Below are 16,526 nucleotides of genomic sequence, written 5' to 3' on the forward strand. Positions count from 1 at the left end.
TGATACAAAGCTGAGAGGTATTGCCAATACAGAGAAGGAACGGGATATCATACAGGAGGATCTGGATGACCTTGTAAACTGGAGTAATAGTAATAGGATGAAATTTAATAGTGAGAACTGTAAGGTTATACATTTAGGGATTAATAACAAGAATTTTAGTTATAAGCTGGGGTCGCATCAATTAGAAGTAATGGAGGAGGAGAAGGACCTTGGAGTATTGGTTGATCATAGGATGAGTATGAGCTGCCAATGTGATATGGCTGTGAAAAAAGCTAATGCAGTCTTGGGATGCATCAGGAGAGGTATTTCCAGTAGGGATAAGGAGGTTTTAGTACCGTTATACAAGGCACTTGTGAGACCTCACCTGGAATACTGTGTGCAGTTCTGGTGTCCCATGTTTAAGAAGGATGAATTCAAACTGGAACAGGTACAGAGAAGGGCTACTAGGATGATCCGAGGAATGGAAAACTTGTCTTATGAAAGGAGATTCAAGGAACTTGGCTTGTTTAGCCTAACTAAAAGAAGGTTGAGGGGAGATATGATTGCTCTCTATAAATATATCAGAGGATAAATACCGGAGAGGGAGAGTAATTATTTAAGCTCAGTACCAATGTGGACTCAAGAACAAATGGATATAAACTGGCCACCAGGAAGTTTAGACTTGAAATTAGATTCATAGATTCATAGATACTAAGGTCAGAAGGGACCATTCTGATCATCTAGTCCGACCTCCTGCACAACGCAGACCACAGAATCTCACCCACCCACTCCTAAGAAAAACCACACCTATGTCTGAGCTATTGAAGACCTCAAATCGTGGTTTAAAGACTTCAAGGAGCAGAGAATCCTCCGTCAAGTGACCGGTGGCCCATGCTACAGAGGAAGGCGAAAAACCTCCAGGGCCTCTCCAATCTGCCCTGGAGGAAAATTCCTTCCCGACCCCAAATATGGCGATCAGCTAAACCCTGAGCATATGGGCAAGAGCTACCAACTCAGCAGTAACACGCATTTCTTACTGGATGTAGAAACGCTATCTGATGGAATAAAATACGCGGAACTGGTGCTGGAAAAGTCTCTAGACCGGGAAGAACAAGCCGTTCACAATCTAATCCTCACCGCCATTGACGTGGGAGATCCAGTCAGATCCGGCACTGCGCAAATCCGCGTAATTGTTCTGGATTCTAATGACAATGCCCCAGTTTTTAGCCAGCCTGTCTACAGAGTGAGCATTTGGGAAAATGTGCCTGAAGGTTCCCAGGTTGTTATAGTAGAAGCCACTGATCTGGATGAAGGAGTCAACAAAGAGGTGAAATACTCTTTCCAAAAAATCACAGACAAAGCTTCAAAAAAACTTCAACTGGATTCGAACCCAGGAGATGTAACTATTGTGGGAAATCTGGACTTTGAGGAAGCTGCATTATATGAAATTGAGGTGCAAGCTCATGACGGGGGAGTCCTTTTTGACAGATCCAAAATTGTAATCGTTGTTAGCGACGTGAATGACAACGCTCCGGAAATCGCTCTCAGGTCTCTCATTAGCTCGATCCCCGAGGACTCTCCCCCGGGGACTGTCATCGCCCTTTTAAATGTGCAAGATCCAGACTCAGGAGAGAACGGGGAGGTCACGTGCTCCCTACCCAGCAACCTCCCCTTTCAGCTGAAGAAACCCTTCGAGAATTATTAGTCTGGTGACAGACCGAGCCCTGGACAGGGAGCAGGTAGCAGCATACAACATCACAGTGACCGCCACGGACAATGGGTCTCCTCCTCTTTCTACAGCCATCACGATCCCACTCCGGATTTTAGACACGAACGACAACTGTCCTCTCTTCGATAAAACCTCCTACACCGGCTACGTCCCGGAGAATAACCCGAGAGGAGTCTCTGTTTTCTCCCTCAGAGCGAGTGACCCCGACTGGGGGGGAAACGCCAGAGTCATTTACTCTGTTACCGAGGATTAGATCGAGGAAGCTCCGCTGTCCTCCTCCATCTCCATTAACTCCGAGACTGGGGCTCTCTACGCTCTGCGCTCCTTCGATTACGAACAGTTCCGGGAGATTCGGTTCCAAGTGCAGGCTCAGGATGGGGGTTCCCCACCTCTCAGCAGTAATGTCTCCGTCACTCTCTTTCTACTGGATCGGAATGACAACAGCCTGCACATCTTACACCCCTCCTTTCCCACCGATGGCTCCACGGGAGTGGAGTTGGCCCCTCGCTCCTCCGAGCCGGGTTACCTGGTCACTAAGGTGGTGGCGGTGGATGCAGATTCCGGGCAGAACGCCTGGCTCTCCTACCAGCTGCTGAAGGCTACAGAGCCGGGGCTCTTCTCTGTCGGACTCCACAGCGGCGAGATCAGGACAGCTCGCTACTTCGTAGACAAAGATGCGCTCAAGCAAAGTCTGGTGGTTTCAGTGAAGGACAACGGGCAGCCCCCTCTCTCTGCCACGGCCACTGTCACGGTGGTGGTGGCTGACAGCATCCCCGAAATCCTCTCCGATTTAAGCAGCCTCTCAGCTCCTGTAGACCCCCAGTCCAGCCTCACCTTGTATTTGGTGATCGCCGTGGCTTCCGTTTCCTGCTTGTTCTTTACCTTTATCATAGAGTTACTGGCCCTGAGGCTCCGCAGGTGGAGAAACTCGCAGCTGTTTGACTCCTCGAGTGTGACTTTCAGTGGCGTTCCCGTGTCGCAGTTTGTGGGGATCGATGGAGTCAGAGCTTTTCTTCACTCCTACTCACATGAGGGTTCTCTAATCACGGACTCCAGAAAGAGCCAATTCAACTTTCCCAAATCAAACTATGCAAATACTGTGACCAGTGATCAGACTTGTGAGATAAAGGATCCTATTCTAGTTACTGAAGAATTAAACATTAGTAACGGGGATCAGACCTCGCTTCAGGTGAGCTAATATTTTTGGCGCTTTTTTATAGTCTAAATACATTTGTGGAGCCAGTAAAGGCACGTGTAATTCATTTGGAATTAGATTATGTGGTATTGTAACCAGCGGAGTATTTGGTCACTACATATAAATAAAATGTGTGGGTGTACAGTAAGGTTTGTACTGAGCTATAAAGAAGAGATATTCTAAATCACTTTATCAGTTCCTATTCAATAGAGATTGATATAAAACCTGGCACTACCTTTGTCTATTTTTGGTGAAGTGGACCTATAATTATAGTTAAATTTATCTATCATTGGTGCAGGGATATTTCAAGATTTTTTTTTCATTGCATCATACGATAGATTTTGAGCACACGGGTTTATTAGAACCAATTTTAACTTCCCAGAGATGCTTGAAATTTGAGACACGTGAGGGTATGACTGGCAACCTTTTACTGTGTTTCCTTAGGGCAGTTCTGTAGGAGAACTTTGTCTAGTGCGTACTTACAGTTCAGTTTATGAGACTGGAACCTTTTCTTAGTTGATTTAGAAATACTTTCTGTGGTGGACAGATTTTTTTGAAGAAAAAAATAATCTAAAGAGGAAAATAATGCTCTACATGTAAGAAAATTGTTTCGCTCAGAAGTTTTCTTTGATGTTTATAGCCCGCGGCCGCTCATGTCATTTTCTTATTAAAAATATTATCTTGTGTCCAACAATAGATAAGTATCTTTGGGTGTATTTCAGGTATGTGGTAGATGTGATTCTTAACTAGAAATTGTGAAAAGTGTTGGAAAGTTCTTACCATTATTCATATTCATACGTACATATACACATACATACAAATATATATTTAAAGAATCAGACCCACCACATGCACGAATATGGCACAGAAAACTAAGGCCTGGCACTATCCACAGACGGATAGATACACATGTGCATAAACAAATATCATTCACGGGTATTTTTTATTTTTCTTTATTATTTATTTATTTATTATTGTTTACATCTATTTTGTGAATCACTTGTTTACAATTAGGGACAATAATTTTAAAACGCTGTACATATCGAATACATTGTAAGCAGAAAAGAAAACCTCCCATGATAGTCACTTGAACTATTCCGGCACCTGAATAAGATCACTGCTGTTGCAGTTCTCCGGTTGAGACTCAGGGTGCTGCTGTTGGCCAATGCGGAGCCAGGACTGGAGACGGAAATCCACTGGAGCCTCCTGTAGCGCGATTGCTCCGTCACACAGCGCAGATCAGAAAAAGCATAGCAAAGAAACCTTCACAGTCCGGCTCCGAAAGGGGGTCGTCGTCAGAGCTCTCTGTACACATAATCAACAGGCAATCCGGGCTCTGTCTGCGATAGGTTACTGTTGATTCCCTCCTTTCTAATGTAATGAAAACAAAGAAAAACAAACAGGAAGAGGAGAGGAATTCTGACCTGCATTGGGATGGAAATCAACCGCCGAGAGCCGGGCTGGGCAGTCACACGGCAAGTACTGCTGTTTCCCTTCTTATTGTCTTTGTTCTGCCCGGAGATCTCGGGGCAGATCCGTTATTCGATTCCCGAGGAAATGGCGAAAGGTTCCCTTGTGGGGAATCTCGCCACGGATTTGGGGCTGAGTGTGAGAGAACTGCCGCGGCGAAAGCTACGAGGCGTGTCTGCAGCTAAAAAGCAATACTTCAGCGTGAATGGAGAAAGTGGGAACATCTATGTGAATGACAGGATAGACCGGGAGGAGATATGCGGGACATCTCAACTCTGCGTCATAAATTTCGAAATTGTGCTGGAAAATCCTTTGAATGTTTTCCACATAAATGTCGCGATCCAGGACATTAACGATAATGCCCCGCTTTTCCTAAAAGACAGCATCGATCTACAAATCAGTGAATCCAGTTTGCCAGGGGCTCGATTTCTCCTTGAATATGCTGAAGATCTTGACGTTGGGATGAACTCTCTACAGAGTTACCAATTGAGCCCCAATCAGTATTTTATCCTGGAAGTCAAAGAGAGCCAGGATGGAAATAAATATGCAGATTTAGTGCTGCAAAAATCACTGGATCGGGAAAGCCAGCGCAGCCTTCACTTGATCCTCACGGCTGTGGATGGGGGAGAGCCGCAGAGAGTTGGGACTGCCCAGATATGGATTAATGTCACCGACGCCAATGATAACCCCCCCATCTTCACTCAGGAGCTCTACAAAGTCAGCCTGAGGGAAAATGCACCAACTGGCTACTTAGTGCTTCAGGTTAAAGCCAACGATGACGATGAAGGTTCAAATGCTCAGATCAGCTACATTATTAGCAAGGTATCAGAAAAGAAGCTTCAGAAATTCAGCCTGGACTCAGAAAATGGAAAAATTACGATAAAGGAGCCCTTGGACTTTGAAGAGACACGTGAATATACCATGGCAGTAGAAGCAAAGGATGGAGGCGGACTAGTGACACACTGCAAAGTAGAAATAGAGGTTATTGATGAGAACGACAATGCCCCAGAAGTGACATTCACATCCGTGTCCAGTCCTGTCCCAGAAGATTCAGTACCTGGGACAGTGATAGCTCTGATCAGTGTTAATGATCTAGATTTTGGAGATAATGGAAAGGTCTCATGCCATTTACTGGATGATTTTCCATTTACTATAGTGTCGTCTTCTAATAATTACTACAAGCTCCTCACAGACAGCACCCTGGACAGAGAAAGGACCCCGGAGTACAATATCACAATCACCGCCACAGACAAAGGCTCCCCCCCGCTCTCCACCCAGAAAACCATCCTGTTGCAGATCTCGGATATCAATGACAATGCTCCTGTCTTTGAGAAACTTTCCTACACCGCCTATGTGCCAGAGAACAATCCTTCGGGGGCCTCTATTTTCAGAGTAAAAGCCTCAGATCGGGATCTGGACCGGAACGCCCGAATCACTTACTCCATCCTGAGCAGCAGCCTCCAGGAGCTGCCTCTCTCCTCCTACATCTCCATTAACTCCCAGACCGGAGCGATCTATGCGCAGCGCGCCTTCGACTACGAGCAATTCCGGGAGTTTGAGATGCAAGTGAAGGCCCAAGACGGCGGGTCCCCGCCTCTCAGCAGCAATGTCACCGTCAGGGTGTTTATTGTGGATGAGAATGATAACACCCCTCGCATCCTGTACCCTTCCGTCGGAGCCGATGGCTCCGCCTTGTTCGAGATGGTGCCTCGCTCGGCCGAGGCAGGTTATCTGGTGACTAAGGTGGTGGCGGTGGATGCTGACTCAGGACACAATGCCTGGCTCTCCTACCATCTGCTCCAGGCCACGGATCCGGCGCTCTTCAGCATGGGGCTGCAGAGCGGGGAGATCCGGACAGCCCGCGCCTTTGCGGACAGAGATGCCGTGAAGCACAGGCTGGTCACCCTGGTGAAGGACAACGGGCAGCCGCCTCTGTCCGCCACAGTGACTCTCAACCTGGTGTTTGCGGAGAACTTCCAAGAGGCTCTTCCGGAAATGAGCGACCAATCGGGTGATTCAGAATCTCAGTCTGGCTTTACTATTATTTTGGTTGTAGCTCTAGCTTTGATCTCATTTTTGTTCCTCCTGACAGTGACATTGGCCATTGTGATGAAATTGAGAACGTCAAGGAAATCTAAATTACTTCAGTGTTTTGGTCCGGAGCCTTATTCCAAGACCGGCTCTATGTTCCCACCCAACTATGAAGATGGGACTTTGCCTTATTCCTACCAGCTGTGTTTGTCCTCAGACGCCAGGAAGAATGATTTCGCTTTCCTGAAACCAAATGTCCAGGTAGCAGATAATATTCTGTGCGGTGAAAGCTCAGGAATGGTATTTATGGGCAATGCATCTAGTAGTTTACATGCTGAGACGCAGACTGCTGCGGAGGTGAGCTGGCGAACTTATAATTTCATATTCATCTTTGTTTGAAGATTTTAAAGTAACCCTTTTCATCTTTAAGAAGTGTAGGAAGTCATTGTGAAATTGAACCGTAGTCGTTTTTAGACTATTCCATGGTGCACACAGTTGGCACCTCTGAAACACTAATGAAGTTGTTTCCACAATACTCCTGCCTTTTAGAGTAGCTTTATTTTACCCATTTTACTGGGGAGGAGCTGAGGCACAATGGGATCAACTGTAAGATAAAGATATAAAACAAACGATTAAACTGCTTCTCTTGCAGCAGTCTTTTCTAAGAGTTTGAGAGGAACCTGATTAGTTAATATAGACACAAACATATAAGTATTCTATTGGTCCACCGATGACCCACCCGTTACGTGTCCCTTATGTACCATGATTTTGTGGTGTGATATAAAAGTTTTATTGGCATAAGTTTGTGATGACTGAATTACTCAACAGTGGCAAAGATATTAGAGCGTTATGCGGGTCATTCAAAGGAAGTTATGATAAAACCGTTACAACACCTCTTCCTGTAGTGTGTCTATGTTCATATCTTACAAGGGGGACATTTGTTTTACAAGTAATGTACAGAGTTTTAAAACATTTTAATTGGACTTTTTTTCTTTGTAACTTCTCCTTCAAGTTAGGTTTCCTTAGTTATCATGAGTCCAACTGTTCAGTAGGGGTGTAAAGCTAGATACCTTTAACATTTAAATGATGCATTTAAAAAGTCTTTATATATAAAAGTGAATGTATAATTGTTAAGCTGTCTGGGGTGGCTCAAAAGCCCAAGTACCAACCACAGGACAGGCTGTTAAGATGCAGGGCACAAACTTCTAACTGGTTGTGAGTTCTATATTTAGATTTCACCAACCAAATAGCAAGTGTAAACTCCTCAAGTATTATTACAGTCTGAACATGGAGTCACAGACAGTCCCCTGGGGTACTCTGGTCTGTCTTGCCACCTAGGTAAGCTTATCTCTCTGATAGACAGTCCCTTATCCCAAAAATCATAACCATATTCAGGTTACTCCCAGTCCCAAAGGACCAATCGCTTACCCCAGGTCAATGGCACCTTGGATCCTTACAATGCAGACAGCACTTGTAGCCAGGTTTACAGTAAATTAACTAATGATTTATTAAATAGATTTATTAATTTTTATTAAGAAAAAGAAATTAGAGTGTTATTTACAAGATTAAAGCAGATAAACATGCACTGACAAATGAGTTACAGTCTTAGGTTTCATAAGGTGATAGAAGCTGCTCTAATATGGAAGTTCTATATGTCCTTTAGGGCTAACCTTGGCTAAGCAGCTGTGGATCCCTTGCTTATTCTTAGAAATCTTGCCCTAGCAAAGTCCAAGCTGCAAAGAGATTCAGTTTCTTCTTGTCAGAGGTCTCCATGCCCTTCCCCCAGAGTTCAAACTGATGAGAGGAGTCCACATGCATGTCTGCTCTTAGTGCCTGTGAGGGAGGACCAACAAATCAACAAAGTCTTTTGTCCTCTGATGTTCCACAGTGGTTTGTCTGGTGTCTATAGGCCTTTGTTGCGAAGGAGCTAACATCTCCTGTGGTAAACTAGTATTTCACACTTGCTTCTCTCCTGACTGGGGGCGGGTTACAGTTTCAGAACAAGCACTTTTACAGTTATAGAGCAAATGCTTAAACATTACTTTATAATATGGGGTACAGAGATTATAAGTGAGATTAATGTATGCAGCAATTTACAATCATTTCATAAAGTCTAAACACTAAATACATTTTTATAAATCTAATAATTCCTGTTTTAACAATACTAATACACAGATGAGCCAGACTGGTTTCCAGCTATGCATTTTTCAGTGTTCAGTTGAGGCCTACTGGCCGTGGCATGGTTTTTAAAAAACAGTTTTTCTACACTTTCCCAAAATAGAAGCATATACTGGATTCCACTGGAATGCTATAACTCTTTTTCAACAGCAACAGACAGTGCTCCTATTTCTAGCTTGCAAGAAGTGGACTCTTCCTATTCTCACTGGCTATTGACTACTATGGCCAGTGTTTTTATTGTATTTTATTTCTTTAATTTTTATGTGAGGAAGGTCATACACCACTTTAGAGGGAAAAGGGAAACGTACTCATCTGGTTGGTAGTCTTAAAATAGTGATTTTGTTTTAGCTTCTGGAATGTTTACGTTAGATGTTTTTGCCATGGAATAGGTGTATTACTGGTTCAAAAGTATACAACAAGCTGTAGTATTATGTGATTTTACTCACCATATGTCTCAGCAATTGATCACATTGACATTACTAGTATGTGTGTGTGTCCCATATGTGTGATTTGATATTTTAAATGTTTGCATTATTGGAATATATATTCCCCTTGAAGTAGCATTCTTCTAGTAGCAATTCCAATAGCTCTCCATTGTTCTAGATATTACAAAACTTTGTATGAAGACCACCAGACTCATAAATATATAGAGTAAAAATTATTTTATCACCTAATAGATAAAGCCAACCCATAGATAGCACTCCTGAGTCCTTTATTTATATTTAATCCACAGTGCAAGAATGGACTTAAACAACAAAAATGAACAAATCAAATAATAAAAAAATATGAAATAGTACATCTATTGACATGGAAGTCAGGTATAAGTTTACTACAAAGATATAAGCATTTAGCAATTGCACAATGCATCATCAGAGTGAAATGCACAGAGGATAGTTGGATTTGAGAAACATATATCTCATATATATATGAGATAATTCTGGACCAAGCTATTTGTAATTCATAGTCAAGTAAACAAAATAAACAAAATTAAACCACTAAAACTTTATAAGTAACAATCAGTCCTACAAACACAAATTTTATTCCTTGGGAATACTTCATATTTATGTACATAATAATGAGAAAACAGCATATTTATAATGTTAATTCTCAAATGAAAGTACTTGTCAAAAACTCCAGCATGAAGGTTCCTCAGTTATTAATTGAGACACTGAGCACCGCTGTTCACCAATCAGGGAGAGAAACGTGATGAGAGATCCAACCAGCCCAGCCTGGCTGTTAGGCAGCACAGAACACAGAGCTCAGATTCACACTCATCCAATGTTTAATTTGTGCCAGGGTTTGCCAGGACTGAGCCCCTGAACCTCTGGGCTTGATAGGTCAGTTATGAAAGTAAAAAGATTGCTTGAGCCCCAGCACTCCTTTTACTTCAAATGAAGCATTGCACTCAAGGGATCTGGACTGAACAGTAAGGAACGATATTCTAGGAATGAATTTAGCTTCGGTTTAACTATCAACATTACCGGTAACATTCTGCCAAAGACAGAATTAAAACACAGACATTCAGTGGAGGAGAATCAGGAGCACCACATCCACACTGGCACAGCAACTGTGAGCACCTACCTCAGGGCAGACTGTCACAAGCAGGGCAGACTCCCCCAAACTGGTGATGTGTTCTATAATTAGATTTCACCAAGCCAGGAACAAATGTGAACTCCGGGATAGGGTGACTAGACAGCAAATGTGAAAAATCAAGATAGTGTGGTGTAATAGGAACCTATATAAGAAAAAGACCCCAAAATTGGGACTGTCCCTATAAAATCGGAACATCTGGTCACCCTACTCCTGGATCACAATGCCAGTTTTACCATGGAGTCACAGATAGTCCCATCAGACTCTCCAGTCTATCTTGCCACCCCCGGAAACTGGACTTTGTGATAGAAGGTCACTTAAATAAAAAATCACACTACATCAGGTTGCTCCTAGTTCCAGGAGACCAGTCACTTACTTCACATTAATTGGTACTCTAGATTTTACACCAAAGATAGTGCTAGTAGCCAATTCTATAGTAAACTAACTAAAGGTTTATTAGCTAAGAAAAGAAAATAAGAGTTATTAAGCTGTTAAAGCAGGTGAAATATATCTACAGGTGAGTCACTGTTTAGAACTCCAAATAGTGGCAGCGATGTACTAAGCTGCCAGTTTCCTAAAAGTCATTTCAGTGTTCCCAAATTCTCTTTGGGAATCTCAGCTTTGCATCTGGTAGGCTTCCCTCTAAGAGTCCAAACAGTCCAGATATGAAAGATCTTTCCTTGAATCCATATTTTTTGCTTCTTCTCACAGAAAACAAGTTGACAGTGTCACTAGTGTGGGCTTTTCCTTTGTTGAGGGAGAGTGAGGAATGCATTTTGAGTCTTTGACCTCTGATCCTCACACGCAATGACCACTTTCTTTGAAATTATCAGGTTTTTTGTTAAATTTCTTCATTTGCATTTCACAAGGCTTCTTGCTTGTTGGATGGTTCATTTGATGGCTTATTTAGTTACAGGAGTATCCACAATGTAATGTTTGCTACTACACTGAGATACATATAAGAGAAAACAATGTAAGTAACGTCCCACTAGTTTTCAAGTAGTTTAAACTCCAAATACACCCTTATACATTTAACCATTACATTGATCAATACTAATACACAAGTGAATTGGCCTGGGGCTCTGGCATAAGCTGGCACCTGGTCTGCCAACGTCACACTAGTCAACTGAACATTTGGTCCATAGATACATCTAAGTCCATTATTGTTCCATAGAAAGGAGATCTCCTAATTCCCTTTTACCAATTCTTATGAAATATACGTTTGTTGCAAACCTGGTAGTTTATTTAATCAGCGAGACTGGAGAGTTTAATTGCCTGAAATATTACAAACAAGTGGAAATTCGTGTATATTTTTGGAAACATCGCTTTCTAGCGACTATACATTTTTAGTGCAAAGTAAAATGAATATTTTATAACAGGTCTCTACAATGTTATTCTGCAACCCAGTTTATTTCAGTCCAAAAAGGGGTTTTGTAAACTTTCATGACTGAAAGGCATAGACATTGAAAATTCATAAACATTACATAAGGCTATGTAAATATATATTTATGATGAAGAGACAGTTTCGACATCATTTTAGGTTTCCTACAATAGTAATTTTCTTTTGTCCTAAATTTGAGCCTTGACAGATTGAGAAATATGTGTGACAGATTATACTAATGTGTTTTTCATGGCATTGTTAGCATTAGAAATTAGATTCTAAAACATCTTAGTAACGTTTAGCTAAGACAAATTATATGTTTCCTAGTACATGTATTAATAGAAATCAAATGGCTAGTTTAAATTCCTTCAGTCTAGTAGGCATGTAGTTGTAGCTAGATTTATGTCACATTGGTGTAGGAATATTTGACAGACTTATTCTAGCTTTACATCGTAAGAAAACTTTTGAATACAGAGGTTTTAGGGAAACATTTTTGCCTTTTCTGAGGTGCCCTATATTTTGTATACCTGAGAGAACTTCTGGGAATTTTTTTACTACGTTCTTTAGTGAGGTTCTATGGGGGAATATGGCCAACTGTATAATTTACAGTAAAGTGTAGGAGAATAGAAACTTTTCCTAGTTATTTTAGAAACACTCTTTTCTGAGGAGAAAAATTACTTTGAAAGAAAAAGACAAACTAAAGGCTCTAAACGTAATTACTGAAATGGTTCTATTCAAAAGTTTAGACAGCGGTTTAGAACCCACAATGGCTTTGTCATTCTAACTTTCTATTGCTTTTAGTCAAACTTGAAAGAACTATCCTTATCTGGATCTCACGCATGTGTGTGTTCGCAGGGGATATGATTATTTAAACGAAATCATTGTAAATGCTGAAAAGTTCTTTTACCTATTTATGACATGTGCGCGCACGCGCGCACACATATATACATACTAACAACGTGAAAGAAAAGTCAAGAAAGTATAAGGTTTACAATATTCACAGACTGATAGGTGCACAAAAAATACACAAAAGCATGTAGAGTTGACATCTACATTTCTATACAACGATTCATTTTTGTACTTGATAATGGTTTCATTCTCTTCTATACAATTACAATATGATTTTTAGCTATACAGAATAATCCACAATAGTCACTACAGCTGTACTGGCGCCTTGATAAGATCGTTGCTACTGCAGTTCTCCGGCTGAGACTCAGAGTGCCGCTGTTGGCCAATGCGGAGTCTGGGTTGGAGCCGGAGATCCACCAGAGCCTCCTGCAGTGCGATTGCTCCGTCACACAGCTCAGATCAGAGAGAAAGCAGAGCAGAGAGACTCCACACAGTCTTTGCGGAGAAAAATAAACACCTCCTTCACAGCGCTCTGAACAGTTAAACAATCCGGACTCCAATTACTCTTTCTTACGAGGGATTATATCAGTCTGATGGGGTTTTTCATTACCTGATCTGATTAAAAAGAAGAGGAGAGACAGCAAGAGGAGGGCAAAGGTGACAGGGATGAGGATGGATACCAGGCACAGAGAGCCGGACCGGGTCGTCAGACAGCAGGTACTGTTGTTTCCCTTCTTATTCTCTTTGTTCTGCCGGGGGATCTCGGAGCAGATTCGTTATTCGATTCCGGAGGAAATGGCCAAAGGTTCCCTCGTGGGGAATCTCGCCCAGGATTTAGGACTGAGTGTGAGAGAACTGCCGAACAGTAAGCTCCGTATCAGTTCGGAAAAGCAACACTTCTGTGTGAATGAAGAAAATGGCAACCTGTATGTGAATGACAGGATAGACCGGGAAGAGATATGCGGGACGTCTCAACTCTGCATCTTAAATTTCGAAACTGTGCTGGAAAATCCCTTGAACATTTTCCACATAAGTATCGCGATCCAGGACATTAACGATAATGCCCCGCGTTTCTTAAAAGATAATATCAAACTAGAGATGAGTGAATCTACTTTACCAGGTGCCCGCTTTTTCCTGGGAAATGCTGAAGATCCTGACGTTGGGGTGAATTCTCTGCAGAGTTATCAGCTGAGCCCCAATCAGGATTTCATCCTGGAAGTCATAGAAAGCCGGGATGGCAATAAATATGCAGATTTAGTGCTGCAGAAACCCCTGGACCGGGAAAGCCAGCGCAGCCTTCACTTGATCCTCACGGCTGTGGATGGGGGAGAGCCTCAGAGAACTGGGACCGCCCAGATATGGATTAATGTCACCGACGCCAATGACAACGCCCCCATCTTCACTCAGGAGCTCTACAAAGTCAGCTTGACGGAAAATGCACCGACAGGGTATTTAGTGCTTCAGGTTAAAGCCACCGACAATGATGAAGGTTCGTATGCTCAGATCAGCTACGTCTTCAGCAACATTCCAGAAAAGGCCCGTCAGAAATTCCGTCTGGACCCAGAAACCGGGAAAATCACCATAAAGGAGCCCTTGGACTTTGAGGAGACACGTGACTACACCCTGGTAGTAGAAGCAAAGGATGGAGGCGGACTAGTGACACACTGCAAAGTGGAGATCGAGGTTTTTGATGAGAACGACAATGCCCCCGAGGTGACACTCGCATCCCTGGTCAGCCTCATTCCCGAAGACTCAGTGCCCGGTACAGTGATAGCTCTGATCAAAGTTCGAGACCGAGATGACGGAGAAAACGGAAAGGTCTCCTGTCGTATACAAGAAGTTTTACCCTTTAAAATTATATCGTCTTCCAATAATTACTACAAGCTTCTTACAGATAGCACCCTGGACAGAGAAAGGACCGCGGACTACAATATCACAATCACAGCCACAGATAAAGGCTCTCCACCACTCTCCACCCAAAAAACCATCCTGTTGCAAATCTCGGATATCAATGACAACGCGCCTGTCTTTGAGAAACCTTCCTACACCGCCTATGTGCCAGAGAACAATCCCTCCGGGGCCTCTATTTTCAGTGTAAAAGCCTCAGACCGGGATCTGGACCGGAACGCCCGAGTCACTTACTCCATCCTGAGCAGCAGCCTCCAGGAGCTGCCTCTCTCCTCCTACATCTCCATTAACTCCCAGACCGGAGCGATCTATGCGCAGCGCGCCTTCGACTACGAGCAATTCCGGGAGTTTGAGATGCAAGTGAAGGCCCAAGACGGCGGGTCCCCGCCTCTCAGCAGCAATGTCACCGTCAGGGTGTTTATTGTGGATGAGAATGATAACGCCCCTCGCATCCTGTACCCCTCCGTCGGAGCCGATGGCTCCGCCTTGTTCGAGATGGTGCCTCGCTCGGCCGAGGCAGGTTATCTGGTGACTAAGGTGGTGGCGGTGGATGCTGACTCAGGACACAATGCCTGGCTCTCCTACCATCTGCTCCAAGCCACGGACCCGGCGCTCTTCAGCATGGGGCTGCAGAGCGGGGAGATCCGGACAGCCCGCGCCTTTGCGGACAGAGATGCCGTGAAGCACAGGCTGGTCACCCTGGTGAAGGACAACGGGCAGCCGCCTCTGTCCGCCACAGTGACTCTCAACCTGGTGTTTGCGGAGAACTTCCAAGAGGCTCTTCCGGAAATGAACGACCAATCGGGTGACTCAGAATCTCAGTCTGGCTTTACTATTATTTTGGTGGTAACTCTAGCTTTGATCTCATTTTTGTTCCTCCTGACAGTGACATTGGCCATTGTGATGAAATTGAGAACGTCAAGGAAATCCAAATTACTTCAGTGTTTTGGTCCTGACCCTTATTCCAAGGCAGGCTCTATGTTCCCACCAAGGTATGAAGATGGGACTTTACCTTATTCCTACCAGCTGTGTTTGTCCTCAGACGCCCAAAAGAATGAATTCACTTTCGCGCAGCCTATTGTGCAGAGGAACGAGAATATTCTGTGCAGTGACAGCTCATGGACGGTATTTATGTGCGATGGTTCTAGCAACTTAAAAGCTGAGACAGAGACTGTTGTGGAGGTGAGATTCCGTTTTCATGCATTAGATATTTTCCTGTTCATCTTTGAATGAATAATTGTAAATGAAGATCAGGCTTCTTCTAGTATAGGAACACATTGTGAAATAGGTGTTTGGGGGTGTTGTTTTGGTTTGGGTATGTTTGTTTGTTTTTAAGGCTTCTACCTATAGTGCCTCATGTGGCATCTAGGCGTATCACAAACGTATGAATTTGTACTCATGACATTCCTGCAACCTAGAGTAAGGTTACCCCCATTTTACAGATGATGAATTTAATTAAAAATAGACCTCCTGTTGATCACAAAAGAAGTCTGTAACAGAGTTCGGAATCAAGACTCCTAAATCCCAATCCGCTGTTTTAATTACAAGATATTTTTCTTTCTTTTAAGAGTGAATATCCTTCCTCTCATTCAAAACATTTCCTTAGAATAACTTTATTCTCAATAAATATCTAGATACCTGAAGTAAAAGATATATTTCCTAATAGTACAGAATAAATGTTTCAATTCATTTTAATGCATAATTTTAAAAAAAAATAACCACTCTACATACTGCTTATTTTGCAGAAGTCTTCTTTGATTAATGTTCTACAATATCTTGGACAGATGATATAGTCATAAATATATAAAGATACCCTTTTTACTCCTCCAGTACCCCCTGGAGGACTCTCGTTTATGTCGCTTATATAGCCTGGTTTTCAGGTGTGTTATAAAAGCTTTCAGTTATGCGGATTTGTGATGGCTTCATTGCTCACCTGTGGCAAAACTATGAGTGAATCTTGCAGCTCCTCCCAGACGAATAATGATAAATCTCTTTTGCCCTACTGTCCTATATTCCGTACATGGCCATACATCCCTCAGAGAAAGACTGTTTTTCAAATGTTTTGGAAAGTCTGAAAAAGGTAATTTTGCCTTTCCCCCCTATACCTACCCCTATCAGGCCAGGTTTCTTTAATTCCCATTATTCCAAATGCTCTGGGATAATAGGGAACCATCGAGTTTCTTAAAATGTGCTTTATAAATCTTGATATACAGAAA

At 42.8% G+C, this 16,526-nt stretch overlaps 3 protein-coding genes across 27 annotated transcripts in view; all 3 read left to right on the top strand.

Moving 5' to 3' along the window:
• Positions 1-16,526, top strand: part of LOC119859844 (protocadherin gamma-C5-like) — a 372,734-nt gene that overhangs the window by 286,058 nt on the left and 70,150 nt on the right. Inside the window, exons 1-2 of one of the 25 annotated variants that reach the window (XM_043490727.1) lie at positions 4,121-5,135; positions 13,867-15,492. The exons of 22 other annotated variants lie outside the window; for them this stretch is intronic. In XM_043490727.1, the coding sequence (XP_043346662.1) occupies positions 4,338-5,135; positions 13,867-15,492 (2,424 nt within the window). In that variant the 5' untranslated portion in view covers positions 4,121-4,337. Of the gene's footprint in view, positions 1-4,119; positions 6,762-12,832; positions 13,120-13,866; positions 15,493-16,526 lie in introns of those variants that run through there. 2 more of the 25 variants (XM_038412604.2, XM_038412618.1) reach the window with 2 other exon arrangements.
• Positions 1-16,526, top strand: part of LOC119859868 (protocadherin gamma-A10-like) — a 159,159-nt gene that overhangs the window by 84,802 nt on the left and 57,831 nt on the right.
• LOC119859847 (protocadherin gamma-A4-like) lies at positions 974-2,906 on the top strand. Its single transcript, XM_038412623.2, is given in 2 exon segments — positions 974-1,680; positions 1,682-2,906. Coding segments are annotated over 2 exon segments (1,932 nt in total).

Source organism: Dermochelys coriacea, chromosome 8, assembly GCF_009764565.3.
Source record: "Dermochelys coriacea isolate rDerCor1 chromosome 8, rDerCor1.pri.v4, whole genome shotgun sequence".
In the NCBI taxonomy this organism is placed as follows: domain Eukaryota; kingdom Metazoa; phylum Chordata; order Testudines; family Dermochelyidae; genus Dermochelys; species Dermochelys coriacea.